A 26,116-nucleotide genomic window follows, 5' to 3' on the forward strand; every position below is an offset into this window, starting at 1 on the left:
ATAAACAGACACTGATAAAAAATTTAATCTAGATAACTATACTCTTACAAAAACAAACTGAACTAACATACTTCATACCCAAATAAAATTACCAATAATAAAAAAGACTTTGAACTAAGGCAATAGGACTTGAGTTAAATAATATTAGACAATGAAGTTTTATTAACTATAGATGTAAAGGCCCACAGGCTCGTAGAACAGTAAATTGCCTGTAAAATGACATAGTACGTATATGCTCAGGCTCAGGCTGGTGACAACTCAGAAATCTCATGATAAGAACATAAGAAAGGTTACAAACAAGAGGCCATTTGCACACACGGCCCATTTGGTCCTGTAGTTAGTTTGATACAAGGATTTCATCCAGCTGTTTCTTGAAAGAAACCAGGGTATCAGCTTCAACAACATTGGTGGGCAGCTTATTCTATAATTCCACAACTCTCTGGGTAAACGAGTGCCTCCAGTTTTTAGTTTTAAATATATTTCCACATTTAAGAACAAACACAAAAGGAAGAGAGCAAGAAAAAGTGATTTAGCTCTGCTATTTCTGCAGATTTTTTTTCAGAATTCATCTTTATGAAAAGATACATTGAACATGAGGCATAAAACCATGACTTTAATATCTAATGTTAATTTAAAATTGTGTTATTCCTAGCCATTAAAACACATTTCAAGCAGTTTTCCAGTATTCAAAAGTTATTTTAATGAGCCATGAATGCTACTTTAAAATCTGTCAGCTATACAATTCATGAAGGAAAAAGAATCTCAAATGAAAGACAAATAATGTCTTTATTTGTCTGCTTTGGAACCTCCCTTCTCTTATTATAAAAGAAAAGTGTTGGCTTTCTTTGAAAGCCAGCCTGGGAGTCGCAGTGAAAGAGGACACTGTAGTGAAATCTCAACACTGAAGGTGTGAGCTCGTTCTCATTAATGAGAGAAGTGTGGCTGTTTTCAATGTCATATGGAAGTAAGGTGTTATATTGGAGATGAGGACAGAAGCCATTGGTCAGAGCTGGGTCCCTCTTTATCCGATACAAACATTTGTGTCACAGGCTCCTGATTTTAAATCTGCTTCATTATTAGCGAGACATTAAAAAGGAAAGCCTACATTAAATGTTTGCATCTCAGCTAATTAATTCTTAATTAAACAATCCAGAGTCAAAGCTCAAAAACCAAATTCCAAGCTGCCAGACATGCAGGATGTGGTTCCAACAGAGATAAGAATAACAGGTTTTATGAGGGCCCATAACCTTATAGAAAAGTTCAAGGAAAAGCAGATAAAATCAGAGTTGGTTCAGTGCAATGTAGCTACTCTCTGAACCAGGGCCCCTCAGAAAAGTCATATAGCTTAAATTCGTTTGTTCTATGAGGAGCAGCATCAAAACATTCTTGTATTTTAGAAAGTGTTCAGAGAGTTTTTCCTGAGAGTATCACTACACCAATCTTCTACAAGTGTGTTTTAGTCCACGGAAGATTTGTTTTGAAATAAGGGAATGCCAATACATTAATTAGGTCATGGCAAACAGCGACAAACATGCACATGTTTTGTATATTGTATATTAAATGTTTGCAGTGTAAAACTACAGCTCAAGTGTTTTGCATCTTAAACATATTTATAGGATGCAAAACTTTGGCTGTGGCTCTAGAGAGAATCAGACTCTTCCCCCTTATACAATGCTTTTAGGCTACTGCTTACTTAAAGTGCATCAGAAAAGAAGTTTCAAACAGAAACCGGTGGAAAATTTAAGATCTGTATAAGAAACTGTGCAGTTCAAATACATATGTAACACTAACTCTTCATTACCAGCTTTGTCATCCAAGTTTTGTTTTTATAATTTCACTGACTATTTTACTTTTCTGCTGGCCAATTACAGCAGTGCAAACTGTAGCTCACATGTAAGAGAGTGCTGAAAACGAAAGAGCAATGGAGTCCTCTTTAAGTTTCTGACTGGCTTGAATTCTCCAATGAACCTGACGAGAGTCCAGGTTTGTTTCGTTACTTCTTTCATGAGGGCGTTAATGAGGTGCAGTGAGGCAAACCAGCTAAATACCCCTCTCATGTATGTGAGCTCATATACCCACATACACTAACATGATTCCTCTGATGCCATCCATGCATCTAAGACATTGTTCATGCTAAACATCCCAGATCGTGCTGGTTTAATAAGGAGTGTCACATTAACCAGAATAATTCCACCATGGCTATCAGCTCAAGGGGCGAGGGCAATAATGTCAAGGACATAATATTATCATGAGTAAAAAATATTTCTGAATACAACACCTGCATTTCTAGAAGTTGATACAAATCTGATTGGTGACTGCAAGAGACAAGAAAATTATAATACCTAAAATGTTCCTTGATACACCTTCCCTATTGTATACCATTTGTTTTAATATTGTCTCAAAAGAGATGCAGCTTGATTGTCAGACTTCTTAAACTCAACATTCAAATAGAATAAAATAACTGATTCCCACAGAGTAAAGTCTGCACAGCACGTATTAAAGAGGTATATGTGGACACATTTTCCACTTTAATGTACAAAATATGTTTCAGAGGTACAGGCTGCAGATACAGATTCAATCACAAGAAGCAGCCTTCTGTTCTTCAGCCAAATGAAATAAAATTCTGAATGAGGCAATGGCACGGGTCTAGTATTGACCAGTGGAGACAGTAGATTAAGTGACAGACTGAATATAAAAAAGGTTCTCCATTTTATGTAAAGAAACAACATTTTTTAATCTTTAATCTGTTAAGAGAAAAGCTCAAGAAGACACTTCAAACCTGTTTCTAGTGTGCGTGAATCAATGAAGAACTAAGAGATTCTCAGTTGCGCTGTAATGCTTTCCTATTTCTGATTTTAGAGGGGTGCTACAGTATATTACAACATCCCAAATAGCAAAAATAAAGACCCCATGTTAGTGTCTTACCATGCGCCACCCAGCCATGCTTGCACTGGTCACAGGTCCTCAGGTTAATCTTGCCAGGCTGGAAACATTCGCATGTGCAGTTCACCAGAGTGCAGCGTATGGCCTGCGGAAACACAAGGATGCATGGAGGCTGTCAATGAAACACCTCAGTTCTACAGTGAGAAAGAAACATGTTCAGGTCCTGTGGGGCTCTAAAGCTTCTGCAGTTATTATTTTTATTATTGGTAAATAAGATATGATAATAAAGCCCATCAACGAGGGGATATTTAAAGTTTGTCAGTGTAAGAATTTCAAAACTAGAAAGAAGTCAGAATATTTCCGAAATATCCACTAACAACACTGACCAGCTTTAATACACTGCACGTTGTTCACGCGGTATAACTTAAGAAAGGCAAAATCACACTGAAAAGGGAATTCAAATAACTGAAAAGACAAACACAAACTAAGTGAAGACTAAGGCCTGGTGTTTTGATAACCAAACATTAATTGTACAGTGGTTGCTATTTCCAGGAACACACAGCCCTTCACTTTGCCATATTCCTACACACATTAGATGCTTTCTTTTGTTTTCAAATAGAAAAGAAATGTGTTTGTAAAAGTAGGTCTGGCTCTCTGTACCCATCAGGCCACAGACCCATAGAATCACTCGGCAAAATCTGACCTAGCCTCTCCCTGCTGCCCAACACTGCCGGTCAGCATGATTGCTCCTCCAATCAATATTCAAATGCAGGTAGACTTTATTTGAAGACTAAGTTGCCCGACGTAAGGATTTATCAAGACATTTGCCTGGGAGAAAGTATAGGTTTTAACACCACTAGGTACACACTGACACACCAGGGCATGGGTTCATATTTTAAAAAGACACTGAACCAATATTGTGTAGTACTAATGTAAAAGAAAATATTGTATGGTCTTAAGATTTTTTTCTATTGTATTATTTTATTATTAATAGATTTTATTAGAAGTGGAGAGTGCAGTCTATCCCCCACACTTCTTGAAGTAAAGGGCAGCTAAGTTATTGTATTGTAATAAGCAGCTGTTTTTTTTAGATTTAAGGCAAATGATTATTGTATGAAATTAAACCAAATGAGAATAAAACAGCTTATATTAATTAAATCTATTTATATAATTAACTTAAAGCAAAGAAAATGAAAATCAGCACTAAGTGATGGATATTAACTCTAGGTACTATAACAGTATAAAGTGAACAGAAATATTTAAAATAATGGGGCTGGTACACTATACATATAGTACTATTTCACATATGTATCCTACTCCTACAGGAGAGATAAAGATAAACTGAATAAACCATATTATCTGGAAATTTTTGCAGCTGCTAGATGTTTTTATAGTGGTTTGTGAAAGACGCACTATTTTCACTTAGTAACAGAAAAGTATAACACATGTAGTAAGTAATATTTAAATGACATTATCTTAAACACTAGGACAACATACACAACTGAAACAAAAAAAAACAACGCATAATAAAAACTCTGTTTTCAAACATGAGAAGAATTCACAAACAGAAAACAAGGTAAAGATGAGAAACTGAGGTTTCAAGAAACTCTCACTAGATGTGGTTTCACTGTACTATACTTGCTAGTGCATACTTATGGGAAAAGACTCCTCAACAACTCGCAGTTTCAACAACCTTCAGTTTACAATTTACGGTAGCGTTTTTAATTAAAGTAAAAGAAAACAAATATATTCAAAACAACAGGTGATTAACACAAATTTTAAGTCAAAGTCTCCCTACAGAGTAGTGCCATGATGAGGCCCGCGGTAGGCTTAATCCATTACGCCACGGAATAAATAGATATTTTCTTTATAATTTACACTAACCTGCCATAGAAAGCTGCTGCCTTTGATCAATACTTATCGACCAGCTAATATATCAGGAATAGTCCTGTCAGTAAAATTGGTTTTAACAAATATGTTTATTAATTAATGAGCTATTTTATAATTAATTTACATTCCTGGTGTGTAAGGAGCATATGTTTGTTTTATTATCTTTGCATAATAGTGATTGACTACAGCAGAATATTTTGCTTGTGCCACCTAATAGAGGATTAATTAGAAACAGTGATATAATCTGTTTTTGGTATCTTCTGACTCTGTACTGTATTCAGCAGTTATTTTTCAAGTCCTGTCCTCTCTCACCCTGAACTGCAAACATGCACATTAACACAGCTAAGAAACACTTTAGGTGTTTGTTGGCTTCAGAGTTACAGATACGGTAAAAGCTCATGTGGAGTTACTGTGAGCTGGAATGTGTATCCAAAATGTACTACACTGTTTTTTTCCTTGAACGTACAAGGGCAACAGTATTAAAAACTTATACAGTTACTACTGCAGGAATCACAGAATATGATCACGACACTCCACCAGTAAAAATCCCTTGAAACACTTTAGGTGTTTGTTGGCTTCAGAGTTACAGATACAGTAAAAGCTCATGTGGAGTTACTGTGAGCTGAAATGTCGTGTATCCAAAACTTTAAACGTACAAGGGCAACAGTATTAAAAACTTATACAGTAATTACTACAGGAATCACAGCATACTGTACGATCATGACACTCCACCAGTAAAAATACCTTGAAACACTGCAGTACATCCCAGCATTAAAGGTCATAACAGGCAATAACAGACTAGACTCTCAGCTCTAAAATGAGTAAGTCATGAGTAAGAACATGGACAGCACAGAATCTGCACTCTAGATAAAGTGTCAGTTACTTTAGTTCTAACATTTTGGGATATATTGTACTGTACTGTATACAGTATGTACAAGTACAAAGACAGAAGAAAGAACCCATGTAAAGTATGTAGATCTTTGTGTTAATAATAATAATAATAATAATAATAATAATAATAATAATAATAATAATAATAATAATAATAGAGGAAGAAGAAGAAATGTTTATTTATTTGAAGCTTCATAGCCATCTAAACTCTCATATGAAGTTTAAACATAGCTTTCTGTCACCAATTATATTACAACCTACAACTAGTTTTTTCGTAAATCTCATTGTTCTGTTTATTATTACTATACAAAGACAACATTTCAACCAACTGACTTTCATCTTGTCTGTGCTAGAATTAAAAACGTATAAGAAGGCCACAGATAGAAAATTCTACCATTGTGTGTCGCTTGGGCTCACATGAGAACTGAGAGTTAATGAGAGCTGTTCTGTCTTACTCTTTCCCCCTGCACTCATATTTGTGTCTATTAACCAGTTTTTTGTTTCTTATATAGTTAATTAGATTGCTGACCTCTGTCTTCTGTTTTACCTTTTTAACTTAATTTCTTACAGCTTACACATTGTTTGAATAATTTGAGGCAAGTTTGACATTTTCAGAATTCACTAATTGGTTAAAACAATAGTTATAGAGCCTCCCAGCTGGTAATAGCACTTGTCCAAGTACAGAGTTAAGCTCTATGGTCTATGACTGGATTTCACAAAGTAGCAGCACACAAGTTTAGAGATATTGTTTGTTAGGACTCTCTGCAACACATTACAGACATCTGGGCACTTGCTGGCTTGCTGTCGTTTATGCAATTTAGCTGAGACATAAGATGCAAAAACAACACAATTGGTGCTTCCAAATCAGATGATTGTAACAGTAGTCCCCAAAAAAGTCAGATCCTAATCTCGAACACTTCTGCTCTAATACATATAAATATCTCACTTCCTTTGCACATCTCACACTCTCCTTCCACCTCCTCATCTTCACCCTTGCTGTAGCTCCCTAGCTCATTCCTTGGGAACAGAGTGAGGGTCCCCCCCTTTTCACCCTTGTCATTACAGTAAGACAGCAGTTCCCTTAACCAGGTGAGTTATGCCCAACAAACCATCATTTTCATCTCTGTGTCACATTTTTTAGGTTCTGACTGAATTACTGAAAAATAAGTGGTGACAAAACATTAAAAATGAATGGTTTTTGAACCTCATTTTCAGAAGCAGAACCATGCAGTCTGGCAGTGTTAGGAGTTTTTACATATTTACAGAAAATGTGGTTTCTGATGTTTAATATTGCTGTAACTTGCAGCTTGCAACTATTTTTGTCTCAGGGAGACAGTCAGCATGCAAACTCTGAGGAGCACTGACAAAAGCAAAGTTGGTTTCAGTACTTGTCAGGGTTCTCAAATATTTTTTGTGAACCAAACATTATCATTTAATGTTTCCGTACAATATAACATATAATGACAATTGCAAAGCAAAACATAACTAGAAATGATAAAAAGGAAATACAATACTTGCAAAAACCTACAGTGAAGAAAACAAAATAGGGAAAGGAGATGAACTTAAATACATTTTGCAAATTAAAAAATCCACAAATGTAATTACTAACTTAAAATGTATAATCTACACATGAATACAACCATATAAAGTTAAAAAGGATCATTCTTTTAGCCACGCCCCACTGTTAAGCTCCAGTATGACTTGCCAGCCCAAGATATTTTACTCTGCATGAAAGGTGACAGCAATCTGGGAATAGTCATTGAATACCAGTTAGATCTTACTGTATAAAAGTTGCACTGCATGAGAAGTGCTCTATCATATGGGAAATTCCCAATACATAGTGTTCAAATAAGTGCCTGGCAAGGAAAATATTGGAAGCAGTCCTCTGTTATAACCATACCTGGTTTGCATAGATTCTATAGGCATGTTTAAAATGAATCAACTTCTGTGTTTAAATTGTAGAGGCAGAAAAAAATATCTCCTCAGCCCACTCAGGACTGCCATCCAAGCAATCTTCTTTTCTGTGTCAATACAAAAGTGACTGGAAGGGGAGGAATTTTACATGTAAGAATAAATATTTAGAAATGGAGGAGGTTGAAACCCTGGCAGCATGGTGCCAGGAGAACAACCTCTCTCTGAACATCAGTAAGACTAAGGAGATGATTGTGGATTATAGGAAACATCAGGGAAGAGATCACATACCTATTTATATCAATGGGACTGCAGTGGAGAGGGTCACCAGTTTTAAGTTCCTGGGAGTTAACATCACAGAGGACTTAACCTGGACCCACCACACCAACATCGTGGTCAAAACAGCGCCTATTCTTTCTCCGCAGGCTAAAGACGTTCAGCATGCCGTCATATATCCAGGCCAGCTTCTACAAGTGCACTATTGAGAGTATCCTTACTGGTTGCATCACTGCCTGGTATGGGAACTGCTCCGACTGGGATCGCAAAGTACTGCAGAGGGTTGTGAAGTCAGCACAGCTCATTACCGGCTGTCAGCTACCAAACATCCAGGATATCTACTCAACTAGATGTCTTAAGAAGTTCAGGTCCATTCTCAAGGACCCCAGTCATCCCAGTCATAAACTGTTTTCTCTCCTACCATCCGGTAAACGGTATCGAAGCATTGGGTCAAAGGCCAACAGATTACAGAACAGCTTTTACCTCCAGACAATAAGACTGCTAAATAGCCAAGCTGCAGTTCCTTTGGCAAATCACCCACAATGGCTACATGGCCATACAGATTTAATTGAATTCGGCATACTGCACTACTTGGACATAACGTATTGCATACACCCTGGACATATAGCAGCTCTATTTATATTGAGCTCTGTCTGAGTTTATTTTATTCGATTTCTATTGCACTTCTATCATTATGTAACCTTATTTTGTAACTTTAATTTGGTGATTTTTATCCCCCCCGGTGAGCTCGTAGAAAAGACATTTCATTGCCACCAACTACTGCTGCACGTTGTATTGTTGTGCATTTGATAAATAAACTTTGATTGATTTATTGATTGATTGATTGATTGATGGACTGTTCTCCTAGAAAAAGCCTGGAAATAATTCTGTCTGCCACTGAAGGCAGACCTGTGTCCCATGGCGCTCCATAGGCATGTGCTAAAAAGAGCCTCGGATGCATAATACATTAAAACATAGGAAGTGAATGATCTTCTTTCAGAACTAGGTACAGTACATGAAAAGGCCAGTTATCACCACATGTGTCACTGAGAGCACAAATTGCTTAAGAGGACCACAGTAAATAACTAAAAGACTAAGAGCCAGCAAGTAAGAAACAAATTACTCCAGATTGGTGAGAGCTTGTGAAATTTCATTTTAGTACCAAGAAAATGGTTGACTTTGTCCCAAATGTCCGGCGAGTTTGTTATGAGGGTGCTCACTCAGAAAGAAACATCCCTGTCATCAGGGGTAAAAGATACAGTAGAACACACTCAAGTGATGATTAATTAAATATTTAAATTGGATACATCTGAGAAACTATAACTTTCAGGACATTTTAAAGTTACCGACCAAGTTATAGCCTGCTAGCCCCTCCATACGTAAGAAACGTTTTTATAATAGATTTTATTGGCTCTGAATATTTTGGTAACTACAGTACAAAATGCAGATCATACCATGTAGGTTAAGAACATACCATGTTGTTAAGAACATCTAACATATTCTCTTTACAGATTTGCTGGAAGTGGGGGGTGATTTTCTAAATATGTAATGTTTGAAAATTTTGACTAAAAAGGGATATTAGAGGGAAGGGCTGTCAGTCTCAAGGGTGACATACCGATTTTGGCTAATTTACATCATAACGTATAATTTAGTATTTATCCATGCATCCACTTTCCATCCTCCTCATCCAAGTCCGTGTTGTAGGGTAGTCGGAGGCTCAAGGCAGAATACACCCTGGGTGGGACACCAGTCAATAGCAGGACACAATCACATAAGCCAATTAACCTACCTACTGGACAGCATTGGCATTTAGAAAGCAAGAGCATGTGGAGGAAACCCATAAGAGCAAAAACAAGAAAACTCCACTCAGTTAGTAATGCTAGCCACTGCACAACCATGCCTCCTCATCTACTATTAATATTTAGAAAAATTACTAACATTTTCAAATACATTTTGAATGTGTCGAACTGAGCAGTGTCAGTTGCTCAATGGCAGCAATGCTTCCATTGTATGTAGTCAAATAGCCTGTGCCAGTGGTCCTAATACAAGCACCAACAAAATGTGATGCAAGATATTGCAAGAACACTAATCTCAGTAAACTTCTGTAACTTTTAAGAACCTGAAACAACTCTGCTGTTCTCGTTAAGATTCTCTGAACAAAAACAACAGCAAGAAAATAATTTGCGTGTCATGTCATTTATTGTATAACGATGTTATATTTTGTTATCAAAGTAGCTCCTGCACTGACCTGCACTTCTTTTGCTGTGGGCTCCCCAATTTTGCACACACTTTCACTGTTTTACTGTACTGCTCCATCTGATTTTTAATCCTGTTCTGATATATATCTAGCTTTAAAGTAATAATTCACCAACATCACCAATGACTGTTTTACGTACAGGAGGGCACCCATTTCATCCACCACTGAAGTATAGTCGCCACCTTGAAATACAGTGCCAACTGTCCCACTAGATTAGTCCCTCAATTCAGTTTTCTAACGCAAAAATTAGAAACTGAATTGAGTGCATATGTGTTTACAGTAATCAAGATGTATTCTTGTAAAGTAAAAAACATTATTTAAGTTTTTTTATTACAGCTTACTGTAATTAGGTTGAACATTTTAGCATTTTCAGTACATCCACTTAGCTAACACACTTTTCCTATCTAATTAATGCAATATTGTGATTTTGCCTCAATACAGTTACTACAGTTATCATTGTTGCAAACTAGCCTAAGATGACAAATTCCTTCAAGCTCCTAGTATTCCTAGTTAATTCCATGAATTACTAGAGTGCTGTATATTAGTCCATGAGAAAAAAAAAGTGGTTCTTAACCTGAAAAGAAGGACCAGTTCGAGGGGTTGTTTTTGAAAATATGAACAATCCAGTCTGCAGGCTCAAACTCAAATTCAATTGGAAATTAAATGGAAAGCAAAGAAAAAAAGAAAATCAAGTTGCAGCAAATTGGCATCCTTTTCATTTTTTACCGTAGGGCAAATTATTTGCACTGCATTTCGAACAGACATCAAAGTGACCAACAGCTAGTTGGTTAAAGACCCATAATTAGCAGCAATGAGACACCAACTGAAAAGCTTACATGACAGATAAACAAAACAACTATCAGTTTGTTTATAATTGCCATGTCAACACTCTTACATGTTTCTAAATGTAGTAATTAAAAAGAAACTGCAATACTTCAAAACAGCGACAACAGTAAAAAGACATATTGAAAATGGTGTATATATTTTTATTTATTTTTTTTCCAATGAAAGACTTATTTGTTGTAGTATCTAAATTGAAACCTCATCTTAAATTTTTCATATTACTGGTATATCCAATTTGTTTGCAAAAGGTATGTTCATTTATAAAAGAAAAGACAAAAATGAACTATACAGAAGGTATGTAAATGTAAACAGTTCAGTTCAAGTATAGTGGGATAAAAAAATTGTACCATATACAATATTTCAGCCACACATGAAACAATGGAAATATCATGCAGATCAGTGCTTATTTTTTCCAAATTATTTTCTCCTCCAGGAAAACGTTAAATACCTTGGGCCCAGGGTATTAATAAAAAATGTAAATAATTAAAAGTTGTCAGAATTAATAAATACAAAATCAAAACTAGACTGTGTGAATTTGGAATTAGAATCATAATATTTGGACTGCATTGTCAAACATAAGAAGCAAATAATATACCATGCTTGTCTGATTGCCCTGAAAGGACACACGATATACAGTAATTGAACGTACAGTACAGTATGTACAGGGCAAATAACAGTTATAAGAAACATAGAAAATGGCATTAAGGCACAGTGGACTGCTTTTTATAATGAAGGAAAACACATACTTCACAGAGGGCTACCATATAATACACTAATTTTAACTAATTAGCGGACAATGCTAATTCTTTTTCATTATATAAACTCTTATAATGCACTGCAAACGATTTTCTATTGGTGTTATTTAATGTTTTTGGAAATCATGAAAATTACAACAAATATCTTACCTCAAATTTTGTTGTTTTATTAAGCAAACAGCACACCTGTTAATTGTAATATCAATCTGGCCACAGCTTCAGGAACTTTTTGACTGTGATAACATACAATTCATTGCTTTGTTGTTGTCTTTCATATTAGATGGAAAGTCTGAATTCCAAAACGTCCAAGGTGTTGAATTCTTTTATAAAGCATTATTTAGGGAAATTGGTGAAAAAAATCGAACAATCCAATTTTTTGTTAAATTCAATTTGCAATTTAATCAATGGTGACCACACTATTACCTTTTAAAAGGTTTAAGGCTAATTCTGAAATGTTCAGCATTTTGATCTGTTAATTAAAAAGTTATGTGGCAAGAAAAACTTTAAAATGCTATTGTTTTATTATTGTACTTTCTGTTCATATAAAATACAAGACTAAATATAATAGTAATATTCTAAGATTCTCCATTAAACTATAATAAAATTTCTGTCAAGCATTCACTGTGAAGTTCATTACAACTTTTTTTTAAAAAAGCTTGGCTTACAAAACATCTAGTATTAACTAAATACTTCAAGGTGAACCATAAAATAATTTGGTAACATTTAACTTGAATAAGGCTCAATTCGATCAGAACTCCTTCATAAACATTGCACAACAAAATTTAACAGCATGCATAAGCTTGTGCAAATGACATTTCAGGCATGCAGTCATTCGTAATGGTTCAGAACGAGACACACATTTTGAAATCTAAGGAACAGAACTCCAGGTTGAGAGAAGTGAACTGAAATACAGAAGATACCATTAAGGACGAAAGATGAGAAGGACTTTCTGCAGATGCTGCTCAGTAACTGTGGCCCTGGTTTGTTTATGTGGAATTCTATTTTGCATTATGGTCTTACAGCATGTTGCTATTGCGTTTCTTGTAATGTTAATGAAACAGTTATGATGGTGTTTTTTAGCCTCGTTCAAGTAAATTGCTACCTGTAATCATTGATTGTTATGTGATTGTGCCTTTTTTTCCCATGCAATGAAATTCCCAAACCAGGCTGCTTCACAGACACAAGTTATTTAGAAAATCAGAAACTTTCAGCTCAGCAGTACCCAACACTGTGCTCTGCTTTTTTCTCCTTTTCAACAGCACCTTTCCAACTTCTTCACTGAGCTAGGGAGCAGTAGCAACCATTTTATTTTAAGGCTGTGGCTTTGTTACTGCTAAGAAAAAATATAGAATGGTTTATACAAACTTCTTTAGTGTAATCTGTCCTAAAATGTTATTTTGAATTAAAATTATTTGAACCATTGTTGTTACTTTGTCTGTCAAATTATCAGGGAAAATAAAGCTAGGAAAAAAACATCTACAAACCTTGTCGCACTGCCCAATCCATAAAATGCCAAAGTATCAAATATTGCAGCACCCCCATTGACATCCCCATGTTTTTATTAGCATTTTTGTTCTAATAGACATATTTGCATATTGTGATTAAAATTTAATATATTTGTTTTTCATTTTATTGACAGATTGTGCAAAGTCAGTTAACATTTTGCACATTTTAAATTATTGACATCAATATTTGTACAATATACAGTAGTAGTGTGCAATACATCTTGATTTAATATAAGCTTACAAATGATTGAGATCCACTGTTGTTATATTCTTCTCACTAAAGGTGTGCTTTACAACACTGTCTTTAGGGCTTTTATGAAAATAATTCCAACTGTATAGACACAGGTTAAACCAAAAAGCAGTCCAAACTGAAATAAGAAACTGAACAGTGGTGTTCTCTCTCCCTTCTTTTTTAAACAGTTCCAAAGAAGACTGGCATCAGGGTTAAGAAAAACGAACTCCTATAAAATTAGTTTTAAGTGAAAAATAGGGCGTTTAAAGCATTTTTTAAAATTACAGTACTTACTCGTTCCCATATCTCAATTTGCTTTGATTACCCTCGCCAACTAAAATATTTTATGAATCCTAAGGCTCCACTGCTTTCACAAAATTATTTCAATTCAAGACCAAAGTAGGGACAGTGAAGAATATTTCTCACCATTGCTCACACTGATAGTATGTTGTTTTCAGTGCTCAACCATTACACACATTTTAAAATTTGATTGACATTACTGTCATGCATATTTTCTCTGTATTATTTATCAAAAACTCAGTGCCTTTAAATGACAAAATCCACTTGTTTAGCTTTTTTTAACTTATGCCTAAAACTATTGAGATTCTTTCAGCTCATTTTCTAATGTAAACAGTCTAAAAAAGGTCTAAAAAAATATTGTGCAAATGTTAAATTTATCAGATCCTGCAGAAAGTTGTTTTTTTCACAATCCTAAAGTTAACTTTTCCATATAATTCATAATCTGTCTTTTAAGAAATATTATTTAAAGTTAGTTCTTATTTTTATCCTCTTCCATCTTTTCAAGATAAAATATACTGTTGGATGTTTATTATTCTGCATAGTATGGTTAAAACTAAAATACAACAGATTATAATTTGTTTGTTAAATAATCATTTTGTCAGTGATTTGTATGATATTACTATAGTAATGGATTTGTATTTATAACAACTGCACGTTGGTATTCGGTTTTATTTATCACTTTGAGGTCAGTCACATCAAGAGATATACAGTATCCCTTTTAAAAATTGTCTTTAACAATTTATTAAAAGATTGACATTATCACCACATTATGATTATTATTATTGTTGTTTCTACATCAGCTCATGTTATTAGTAGCTAAAAAATTAATAAACATAATTTGTTACCTTGTTCAGGTTCATACAGTATTTCCATTAGAAACAATTATGAGCAATAATTACTAGAATTGGGGGTCTGTTGATTGAATAGCATTTGGTGCTGGCTAGCTCTGAATGCTGTACAAGAGACTGAACTCAACACAATCTCTATAGCAAGTGAGAAATAACTCTTTCCCTGTATAGTTAGTAGTGTGCACAGAATATTTCCTTAACTTATTAATAAAAACCTTTAGGGGCTGTCTCTGAAGTATTTGCTATTGTACATACAGAAACCTGTAATTCAGCCCCAGATGGGCAAGCTGCCCAAATTTAAACACAAACAGTCCGCCAAGGAAGAAACATTAACACATTTACTATTAGTAATAACTCCCTGTTGTATGGTTAAATTTTAATACATTTCAACTTATCTCTTTTGCTAATGGGGAAAGAACTAACCCTGAAGGAATTTGTGCTACAAAGTCATAATTACTGAATACTCACGTTTTTCTTTTTGTACAAGACAAGCAGAAGCCATCAAACATCTACCTTTTGATATTACAAAATGAAGCTGTGTACATGCAGATATTTTTTAAAAAGAGATAAATAGCATAGTTTTTCAGCATTGGCAGAAATGGGCCTTAATTTTTTAAGAAGCCAGAAACACTAGTGAGCTGCAAAGGTCATCACAACACCCGCACTGAAGTGCACTTCATGAAAACAAAAGGGTATACACAGCAATTTAGCTAAAAGCAGGTCATTTTTTTCTTATTTCTGTTTTGTTTAGTGCATTTATGTGTTTATATAAGTATGTTAAAAAAGAACAATCAGGAAGGTTTTACCTTCTATTTTAAACTGTCGATATCCTCACATAATTTTTGCACCTTTTCTAAATAATTTTATAAATAGCTAAAGTCTATTTCTTATAGTGTAAGGGGAACATTGATATAAACATCTAAAGTCTTTCCTATGAAATCACTTAATTTACACTGGACTACCGTGTATTGTTAAATACTGTAATACCACATTTAATAATACTACCTACGATAATAATAATAATACTGCCACATCTATATTTTTTTTATTGTAATCGGAAACCAATAATATAATTACATATGATGCATTAATCCATGACAATGAACTGTTTAAACAGGCATTCTACTTTTCGGTAGATTTTAGGAAAAAATAACTGAATCAAAATTATGATTTGATAAGATAAACTTAAGGAATACAAAATAAGGGTATCTTTTGTGATTATAAATATTAAACATTTTAAAAACAGGAAATAAGCACAAACTACAATATATCAATTACACAATATTGTTTCTATATATGCAGACAAATACTATATATACTGGATTAATTTATACTGCAAATAAATTCAAGATATAGCTAAAAATAACTCTCATACATGTAACCAAGACAAGAAAAAAAAAAACATCTCCCAGTTGTACATTTTAAGGACTATAATACCACGGCCACCAAACTTAATATTTTTATAAACTTATTACTGTATTTTTTCTGCTTTGAAAATCAAATTTAGGATACATACTATATATAATTATCCTGAAACAGATTTTGTTGCTTCATATTACTGAGGAAAGAAAATATTATTTTATTGTTACTTTCTTAAGGAGACATTTTCAAGTCATTTGGTAATCTATCAGATCTGTACGCAACAGTGACACAACTATTTAAAAAAATGCTGTGCACATATTGTAATGTGTAAGTCTGAAATACTGTACAGTATGATAATGTAGTGTATAAACAACCCTTAAATACGAAGGGCAAAGGAAGAGTATTATAAACTACTGCTGAAAGTAAGTAAAGACCCCAATAAGAAATGTGTTTTTGTGAAAGTGCTTCTGGGAAACAAACCAAGAAACACATTTTATTTTAAAAAACTTCTAACAGATACGGCAGAGATACTTTACAAAAAATCATCACTACATATTTCTGATAAAATTAAGAGTGTTCTTTGTAATATTTCACATGTAGATCATACAGTCTCTTAAATGTTCATTTTCATGAGGTAGGCTTCTTCCATGCCTTGTATCCTCACAAGTATATATATATAACGGATATAAAAACGTGTATATTTTCACTCAGAATTTACAGGGATGACTAGTTCCTTTTCTGTCCACTTCCCTTTTTGTTTTCTTCTTTCAAACCAACAGCGTGGGACATTTCATTTTCTTAAGTGACAACTCCTGTCGTCTCCTATTGTTTTCAATTTCCCCTGAAATGGTCCAGCATGACCTGTCAAATCTGTCTGTCGCAAAAAGCTGTTTACGGGAGACCAGCAAGGAAAAAAAAATATTATCTGGCAGCTCTGTCTATCAATCTCCATTGGCTAGATTATATTCTAATAAATACTGTACATTGCCGTCACAAATGTAATAAAGCATTTTTTATTGGAGCTGTGTGTGAAAAAAAGAGTTTAAGTTTCAGAAAAAAATAGAAAAAAGCTCAAGACAAAGTAAATTGTATGCCACAGAAACTGCACTTTCACTTTTGGGTTCAAAGGTAAACCGGTGATGAAAAGGTTATGATTTTTTAAAATTCATTATAATCAATAAAAACAGAATATTCTGGAATATTTTAATGATTTGTATACTATAAAGGTTAACTGTTTCAGGTAGAAAGTAGTGCTGGTACAGTTCTTTTCCTTTACAGCAATTTACACCCAACATTACATATTTATTGTAATCAGTTTTTCTCAGTCTGCTAACTTTTAACTGGAACTTAGCACCATGTACCTACAGTATATACTGTAGCAACAAGCAAAATAAATGCACGGAATACATAGGCTCAAATGCTAAAACAATATGCAATTTAAAACTGATTATTCTCTGAGATAGCTTTACATTCAGTTGATACCAAATTAAGGCACTTGTGTATATCAGTTAAGGATGGGAAATGAGGGTCAAACTGAAACCGATTTAATTTGAAGATGTTTATATGAAGCTTAAAATCAGCCATGGCATGCTTTTTTCACAAAGCAAAATGTAGATACTGCATGTAAATGAAAGTGCAACATTAAATACTCATTTACATAACTGTAAAATAATTTCCACAATTAAGCCTTTTTTCACTCTAGATTTATTACTTATTCACTTTCACTTCACTTTCAATTCACTTTCCTAGCACATTCAAGATATCAGTACACTTTCCCTTGATCCTCTGCTGTCTTGACAAGTATACAGATATCAGATATCAGTATACAGATATATTAAAAAAATGAATTCATGAAGATGAATGTTTTTTGGTTTTCAGTATTTCAGCCTTATTATAGAAATAACAGGGTTTAACAATTAAACTCTCCTTTCAAATGGGATCCATGTTCATACCTCATGTCTTGAACAATGTATTCAGGAAATGGCTTATTAAAGCCCTGGTGACTTACAGGCTATACAATATTAGATTAATTTTACGATTAAGAGAAAGGTATTGCAATTGTTGTTGTTTTTCACTTCATAGTCATGAAGACAAGAGTAACTGAATGAGAGATGTTTAAAGCTCTTTTGCTCTAAGATAAAATCTGCTCTACAACTTGGACAAGGTTTAAATATACAAAAATGTCAATAAACCTTGCAGGTATGAGTAAGAAAAATTCTACTTTCACTTAAGCATACTTCTGGAAGGTGGACAAGTTCAGCTAATTTTACACCAGAGTTCAAGTGTTTGAAAGTTATCGAGCTTATTTCTTTTTCATTGGTCACCAAAGAGCACTACCACAATATGCAGCCTTAACACAGAAACAGTATGACTGCAACATAATAACATGCACAAAACAAAGCAGATGTCACCACATCTACCCCTGTCAAAATGCAGAAAATCATGCAGAAGGCTGAAATTCAGACTGTATACATATAAGTACCACGGTAAAATTGGACAATTGCATTATTTTTGGTGCTGCACATTATAATACACAGTGGAAATGGTCTGCAGTAGAGAATAATTGTACAATTCTACACTTCCAGCTGGTAGGCTATGGACTCAGGTTCTCAGGTCCTGCAGATATTGGTGTTGTAGCCTTGAGCAAAGTAGGTAATCCCAGTTGCACCAGCCCATCCAGCTGTAAAAACAGCTACAGTATTGCTAGGGATAACCCTTCAATGGACCAATGATCTCAGGAGCTAGTCATGTTCTCAGTCAAAACTGGGATAAGACCTGGCCTGCTGAGCCACTAGCCTTTATGGACATTAGCTGCATTGTCATTAAGCGGGGCACAGTAATGTGTTAAAGACCAACACAAGCCCGCATCATTTATTATGCTCTAGACTCAAGCTTTCCTTTTTTTCAGGCCATTTATACTGTACCTATATCATCTTTAATACTAGCTTCCTCACTGGTGCCCGGAATAAAGATTTATCTGATTCCCCACCTCAGACTTGCGTTGGTCAATACATCTTTTTTTAACGAGGCTTGTGACAGTACATAAAACAGAGCTAAGCATTTCAGAAAAGATTATGTACAACTGAGCTTTCATAATCCTTACACCTTGCAATATCACATTCATAATGAGTGGTTATAAGCCTGCTAAGACACAAGTAGGCAAGGCTGGTATTGTGTATCCTTTCTCCAAACTACAGATTCAAGTTGGCAGTGTGCGAAATTAAGTCAGGATAGCTAATGTAAGTCAAAAACAGTATGCTTTTTGAAGTTGCATCTTGAATTTCTTAGCCTCTAAATTGCACTTCATTTTTCATGCAAAATAATTGATTTTGGAAATTCCAATGACTGGATTAGCACAAGCCCTTCAGGATAAATTTCTTTTTCTTTTCACTTTAAGTGTAGCTGCTGTGCATGCATACACATGCCTCTAGAAATGAGAGGCTGGCCATGAGAATATAGAATGACCCATTCACTTTCATTACATCTATAAGAGATGGTGGCCCTACTAAGAACACCACTTTATTCTATGTAAGACAGGTTAGCTCTTCACATTGCTTTACAATGATGTCTTGAAGGTTCTGTTGATTTACTTGCCAGTTCAATGTGAGTCTATTAAAATGGCTCACGTTCCTTTCTCACTTTCACCAGTTTAAAATCAGCACAAGCTGACCTATCTAAGTAGTGGCAGTTTTTTATGTACTTTCACCATAATATCAAATATAGTTCAATTATCCTTAAGAAAATAAAACACCAAACAAAAGACATCACTTACAAAGATAGTAATACTACTCCAGGCCAGATCGGAGAACACGGCATGATGATATCTGAGCAGCGGCAAAAAATTACCATCAATTGTTCTTTCATCTGTTTCCCTTGTTTACAAGCAGGCCTGACAGCTGATGAGATAGTTAACTTGGTCTAATAAAGCAATTAGAAACAAAAGTGTCTGCTCCTCTGCCACAGTAGCAGGGCATTCTAATAACTGATTTATTTGTCCTGCCACACAATTATATTTCTCGTATATATTAACAAGGTTACGCTTTCTGAAAACAGAAGACAATATGTCTCGTTTCGCAGACGGAGACACAGCCAAACATTTAATCTGTTGACACTTTGAGCAACTACAATTCTGTGAAAGTGGGAAAGGAAGAGAAAGAGTGCATGACAAGGAATAGAAATTTAATAGCAAGAAAAAACAAGAAATGAAGGAGGACAGAATGGAGTGAATAAAAAAAAAGCTAAGCAAAAGAGTTTTGGGCTCCTAACACTTCAGTGTACTGTATGTGTTCCTAATTCCTATGCTGTCTGCGGCTGTGCTGGACTAAGTTAATAAAGTGCAGTCAAACATATTTGTCACCACAGCAAGGAAGGTTGTTATCAATTGTCTTGCCAGATACTTTGAATTAGTCACTAAAGTGTCTAGCCAGGGTTTCCTCTCTGGCTCAGAGGAAAAAGGACTAGGGGAGTTGTGGGAGGGGGGCTCAGCAGGGGGGGTGGGTCCATAGAGGAGCACACAGTGCCTTCCTGAGGGAGCGGAAAAGGGGGTCATTCCACTAATAGTGATCTTTGGAACAACACGACAACAAAGAAGACAGATACCAGGGTCTTGCTTAAAACAGGAACTTGACAGCTGTACCTGTGGGTCTTCCGTTCTAATGACATTAGACAGTATCTTATCTCTGCAAATTTTTGAGTTGTTCTGTGAAACAGCATGTATCATGAATGTTATAGTTGGCTGGAAAATCAAGCCCTGCCCCATTGTAAACACAGAGGCCAGCAGCAGTTTCAAACTGTGAGGATTCTCAATTAAACCCTCGTTACTCTTCTAGAAGTGTTTCAGGCTGGTCTGTCTCAATTGCATTGATGAATTCCATTGATTGACTGATTAAATAGGCGCTGCTCCAGCCTTTGAAATAATGTATAGTGCTTTCAGCGATCAGTCAGTTTCAAGTAGTCCTAAGTGTCATTTTTTACCCTACCCCAATTCCTGTAGAAACAAAGGCCTCAATGGAGGAACAGTTAACGAGGGACTGAGTTTGACATAACCTGCCCTGCCACAATACTGACATCTGGTTTACTTAAGGGCTTTAAACAAGAATATATGGCAGTTGAATGGTATTTTAAGCATCTGATGGTCACATAATACCAAAAATAAAAGGAAAAGGAACTATGCAGTGTGATGTCTAAGTTTGGAACATTCCCACTACTCTTTTTTCACTCCTAAACGTGAGGGGAGAAGCCTGAATTTAGCATTTTAATCTGGTATGAAAAGAAGGAAAAAACAAAGCTACTAAATATACAATATTCTACACAATAACTATTAGGAAGACAATTAGTATTTTTCCTGTATTGAAAACTGAACCAGAACAAAATCAAATACTTTGACCCACACACCAATGATAAATTTCAAGCCCAAGTTACTTGATAGTGGCTATCCACTGTGTACTATCAGGAAGCATTAACCAAAAAGCTTCTATTCAGTATGGGATTTGGGCTTTATGATATTTTTAATATAGGTCTTAGCCTTTTTAATGCACAACAAGAAAGGTTCTGTCAAAGCAAAATGAAACAATAAAAGGTTCAAATGAAAGATTATCTGTTGTATACTGAACTAAGAACTATGCCCTTTTTGTTGAAAAAATTGTATGAAATTAAAAGAAAAAACTGTATAATCTTTCAATATCATTATCAGTTGTCTAAAATATGACTGCCAAAATAATTTTCAGTGACAACAACAAAAACAGCCTTCCTGGCAGACAAAATTTTGAATTCTTCGGAATGCAAATTTTAAAGCAGAACATTTAGAACTGTAATCTGCAGCTACTGTATACAAAAATATTCATTTTAAAAGCACTTGTAATTAATTCTAAATTTAAGTTTCTTATCGTATCAAGAAGAGAGAACGAAAAAAAAGAAATACATGATTTACTTAAAACCATAGTGATATTAAGGTCAAATACACACTGTGTTCATTACAGTATTAATAACTATTGTGCACATGAGGTGTAAACAAGGCAGTTTTTGAACATGCATGAACAGAAGGGAGCAGAAGTTCAAAGGGTATATTGAAACAGTGTAAACAGAATATACTTTGTGTATACAGTATATACAGTGCCAGCTAGCACATAATACTGTAGTATTGTAAAGATAAAACCAAAAATTACAATGGTCAAGCTACCCCACAAACATTGGTTCTAAAAGATCTAATCAAAGACAGAATGAAAGAAATTATTAAATTATCAATATTATAAACCAAGTAGAATATTGCCGAATGAATAACAAGACATTTAAAAGTTTCCTGTAAGGCCCTCCATCCATTCAAACATATATTTTTTGGTAGAGAATGTTTTTTATTATTATTTTCAACAGCTGTTGTTTTAATCTAAATGTTTTTTAGACAAAGACAGAGGGAATCTTATCTTTTTACCTTGGCAGATGCAAAACACTGCAGTGCAAAAAATCTTGCTTTAATGAATAATAAGAGCAAAGCAACAAAAAACTAAATGTCATTTTGTAATCTACAGCTTGTGTCTTTAATAAAAGTATTTAAGAGCTAGTGGAGAGACTAGTACTAGGCTAATGTGAAGCAAATGGGACGTGTCTTGTGAGTTCTTTCAGGAAGAAGGAACAAATGTGTCCAATGTTCATGTGGAAAGCCTTTTCTCTTTAAAATAATTTCTATTTCAATTTTCAATTTTCCAATTGCTCTCATCAATTTTTTATCATATTTTAGATTGATGGATAAAATACTGGATGTCACACATTGGAAGAGGAGGCTAAATACTGTCCTACTGTATTAGTGCACACTGATGTCCTGGAAAATGGTTATGGAGAACAGATATTACCTATTCTCTAGTCTGCGTCACACTGCATTTGATATTGGCACTGGAATTTAAAGTTCCACTGACTTTTCAGTGTTGTCATTTATTTATTTTTATTTTTATGTGGAGTTCAAATTTTAATATACAAGCTTTTTGTATGCACAATGTCAAAGCTGACCATTTAAAAAAAAAACAGATATAATGGGTGAACACCACAAAATACAGTCAGGAGGATATAAAATTGTTAGGAAAATAAAGAGCCCCCTGTTAAGCTTTAAAATTAAACCTATAATTTTGGTATTTAGGTGCTAAGTTACAATTTTAGAAACTGGTGAATGTGTCAGAAAAGCGCTCTGGACCTGAAATGGAAACACTGCTGCAATGCAGCAATTCACATGCTAACTTTGCTCACTGGGCTGAGAGTGCCAGAGCCTGCCAATCTGACACACAGACTTCATCAAGTGATGCCCTCTATTGGAGCTCTTGAGAGAGAGGCTCCACATGGCCTCTGTTATAAGGAGTTGCACTGTTGTTTTCACCCTCCCTGACATTTCATAAGGTGACCTTTTGACAGCCTACAAATCAAACCAAGCTTGAGGTTTCTGAAAGCCAAGAAAAAAGCCCCCTGTACAGCTGGACTCAGATGGCTACTGTTGGACTATCACAAATCAAAGGCCATGCAGCTATTCTGTAAAGACAGGGAGCAGACTTTTTTTTTCACTGTCAAAAGAAGTCAATGTGACTCCTGTAATGCACTGCAGAATGCAGAATTTCCAGCTAGAAATTAAACTGAATCTTTTACATTTATGTCTTCCAATTCATACAACATTTTTTCTTTTCTGGCTCTGCTTATAACCTAATTAACTCTCAATTAAGACTGAAACAACAAATCTGTAAAGAACACTCTTAGTGACATATTAAACTTGAACTAAGAAAATGTTTAAGGGAGCTGTTCAAAGCAGAAAAAATCTGACCAAGAATTTCAGAAGGGCGCTAGTCTAAAAATAAGATGAACAATAATAAAGGATTAAGGAGTGATGAAAACCGATGAAATTCAGATGTTTCTGGCTTGCCACTAGGATTTTTTATTAAAAAAGCAATAGTTTGTCAAGTTTCATAAGTAAGTGCTGCTGCTGTAAAAAAGTGAACATCCAATTTACCACAATTTACAGAGCAAAAAGTCTCATTCCATTGGCACTGCAACCAGAGCACTATTTCAGGGCCTTCTGGCAATGCTAAAATATGATGGTCCTCAGGTCAATCCAAAGGCATTAAAAGGGCCTGATGGGACTGATATACAGTATGAAGACTCAAGGGCTATAATCAAAGAACAAGTAATAGTAAAGATCTCTTGGCAATATATAAGTAAAACTTAATTACAGTTACTCAGTGCATTATTTGTATCTCAAGCAGCTTTCTAAAAAACATATGCAAGAAACACTTACAAATGACAAATCAGCTCTACAGTGACGACATTTCTTTTTAGTGTTTTTGGAATGCCACACACCATTTAGAACATCCTGTACTGCACTCTAAATGGTTCAAACACATTTCTAACAAAAGTGCTATCCTCTCTTGTATCCATGATTTTCTTTTGTTTCCCCCTCTCTGTTCTCTCACTTCCAGGGATCAAGCAAAACTAGTCATATCCACTTTGATACCGTATGTAATAACAAAACAAGGCAACTCAATTCCAGCATGTCATCTAAAATATAAACTACCAAATCGACTGAATATTGAAGATGCTTTTATACAACAGAAGAATAAATGTGCATGGTAAAAAAAGAGAATTCTACAGCCACTGCTATTGAGGGAATATAAAACATAAATTAAAATGAAGGAAAAAAAAGAAAAATCAGGTTCCTCCCTTTGTCAACTGGCCAGAGCTTCCAAGCTCTTCTAGGAAAATCTTGTTCCCAGAGATCAAAACCCTGCCTGGTGACAGCACTAGTTGTCCAGAGAAACAAGCAAACGTTCAAAGGGCTGTAGTTGGGGGGTTGGGGGGGGGAGACAGGCTGTGACTGATCTTTTCCCTTTGCCTGCCGTCACCTGCTGATTTTGTCCAGGTGTTTTATTGCTATCTGGAGGCGCTGGAGTTCAGACAGAGGGAAGACTTTGCCAAACCTTTTGTCTGGGATTGTGCATTCCTAACACAGATGGTGGACAGGCACAACTTGGACAACGCCAGGCTCAATTACATTCACCTATGCAAGAGAAGAGAGTAGGGGGTAGAGTTGGGGCCAGGGTGAGGACAAGGCAAGGTTTGGCCTATATGAGGTAGAGGCACTTGATGTCATCTAAAGTACATAGCTAGGAGTAGCAATATGAAAAAGACGACGAACAATTTAGAAAAAAATGTCAAGCTGTTTCACAGTGTAATCCAGTTTCTGTTAATTGAAATGTCCCCTGCAATGAGTGATCAAAATTTCATTTGCTGGACTGCTTTACTGTGGTTAAAAGTCTATGCTTTCTTATGCAAAAACCTGCATAAATGTGTGCTATACAGTATCTATGTGTTGTGAGAAAAAGAGAAAGAATGAGTAAAAGACATACAGGATATACATAAATGAAAAAAAAGTTTGGTTTTCTGAGGCCTGGCAGCTGCACTGGATGTTTTACGATACCTCACACTGGCAAAGAAAAATGAATTGAGTCTGCAGAAAATAATGCTAATAAAATTAGCAGAGTGGGGGCACTCTGCTCACCTGCCAATCAGTCTCTTTTTTAACTGCACAGAGTTTTTTTATTGTTTTGTTTTTTTTTTTCTAATTTTCTCTCTGGACCCACATTATGAAAATATAAAAGAAAGGCATGTGTCTCTACCTAAAAGCCCTGGTACTCCCCTGGAAAATGTTTTACAATTACTAACCACACACATCGGAGTTTCTAATCACCACACACGTTAAAGGCATTTTGTCCATATTAGCTGCTTTAATGTACAGGAACTGAGCCAGTGAAACATATCTGCATACTGTAGAACTAATTTGCCTCCAAATACCAAGAGTTTGACTCTTGTTCAAGTTCCACTAACTGCTGATCCGAAACATGCTCATAAAGCTTCAATTACTAAAAAGCTGAAACCAGACAGAATTGCATTTTCTGAGAAGGCTTAACTCCTTTCATGCCAGAACTCTCCAGATCATTTCCCATTAAAACACAGTAGAAAAAAAGGCTGCAGATTTGCATCACTATGTCATCTTGAATTTGCCATGCATGAAACTGTGGAATAAACAACATGAGGCTCCATCTTTGCCTCTATTACATCAGGCCTAGGTGGAAGTTATACAGCTCATCTCCAAAGTACACTGGAATATTTTTAAAGAACTAATATTGAGCCCAAAA

At 35.1% G+C, this 26,116-nt stretch overlaps 1 protein-coding gene across 5 annotated transcripts in view; it reads right to left on the reverse strand.

The window, feature by feature from the left end:
- Nucleotides 1–26,116, reverse strand: part of bnc2 (basonuclin zinc finger protein 2) — a 274,475-nt gene that overhangs the window by 71,893 nt on the left and 176,466 nt on the right. For all 5 annotated transcript variants that reach the window (XM_015345266.2, XM_015345265.2, XM_015345267.2 and 2 more), the window contains one exon: nucleotides 2,926–3,028. In XM_015345266.2, the coding sequence (XP_015200752.1) occupies nucleotides 2,926–3,028 (103 nt within the window). The remainder of the gene's footprint in view (nucleotides 1–2,925; nucleotides 3,029–26,116) is intronic.

This window comes from Lepisosteus oculatus, chromosome 1, assembly GCF_040954835.1.
Source record: "Lepisosteus oculatus isolate fLepOcu1 chromosome 1, fLepOcu1.hap2, whole genome shotgun sequence".
Classification (NCBI taxonomy): domain Eukaryota; kingdom Metazoa; phylum Chordata; class Actinopteri; order Semionotiformes; family Lepisosteidae; genus Lepisosteus; species Lepisosteus oculatus.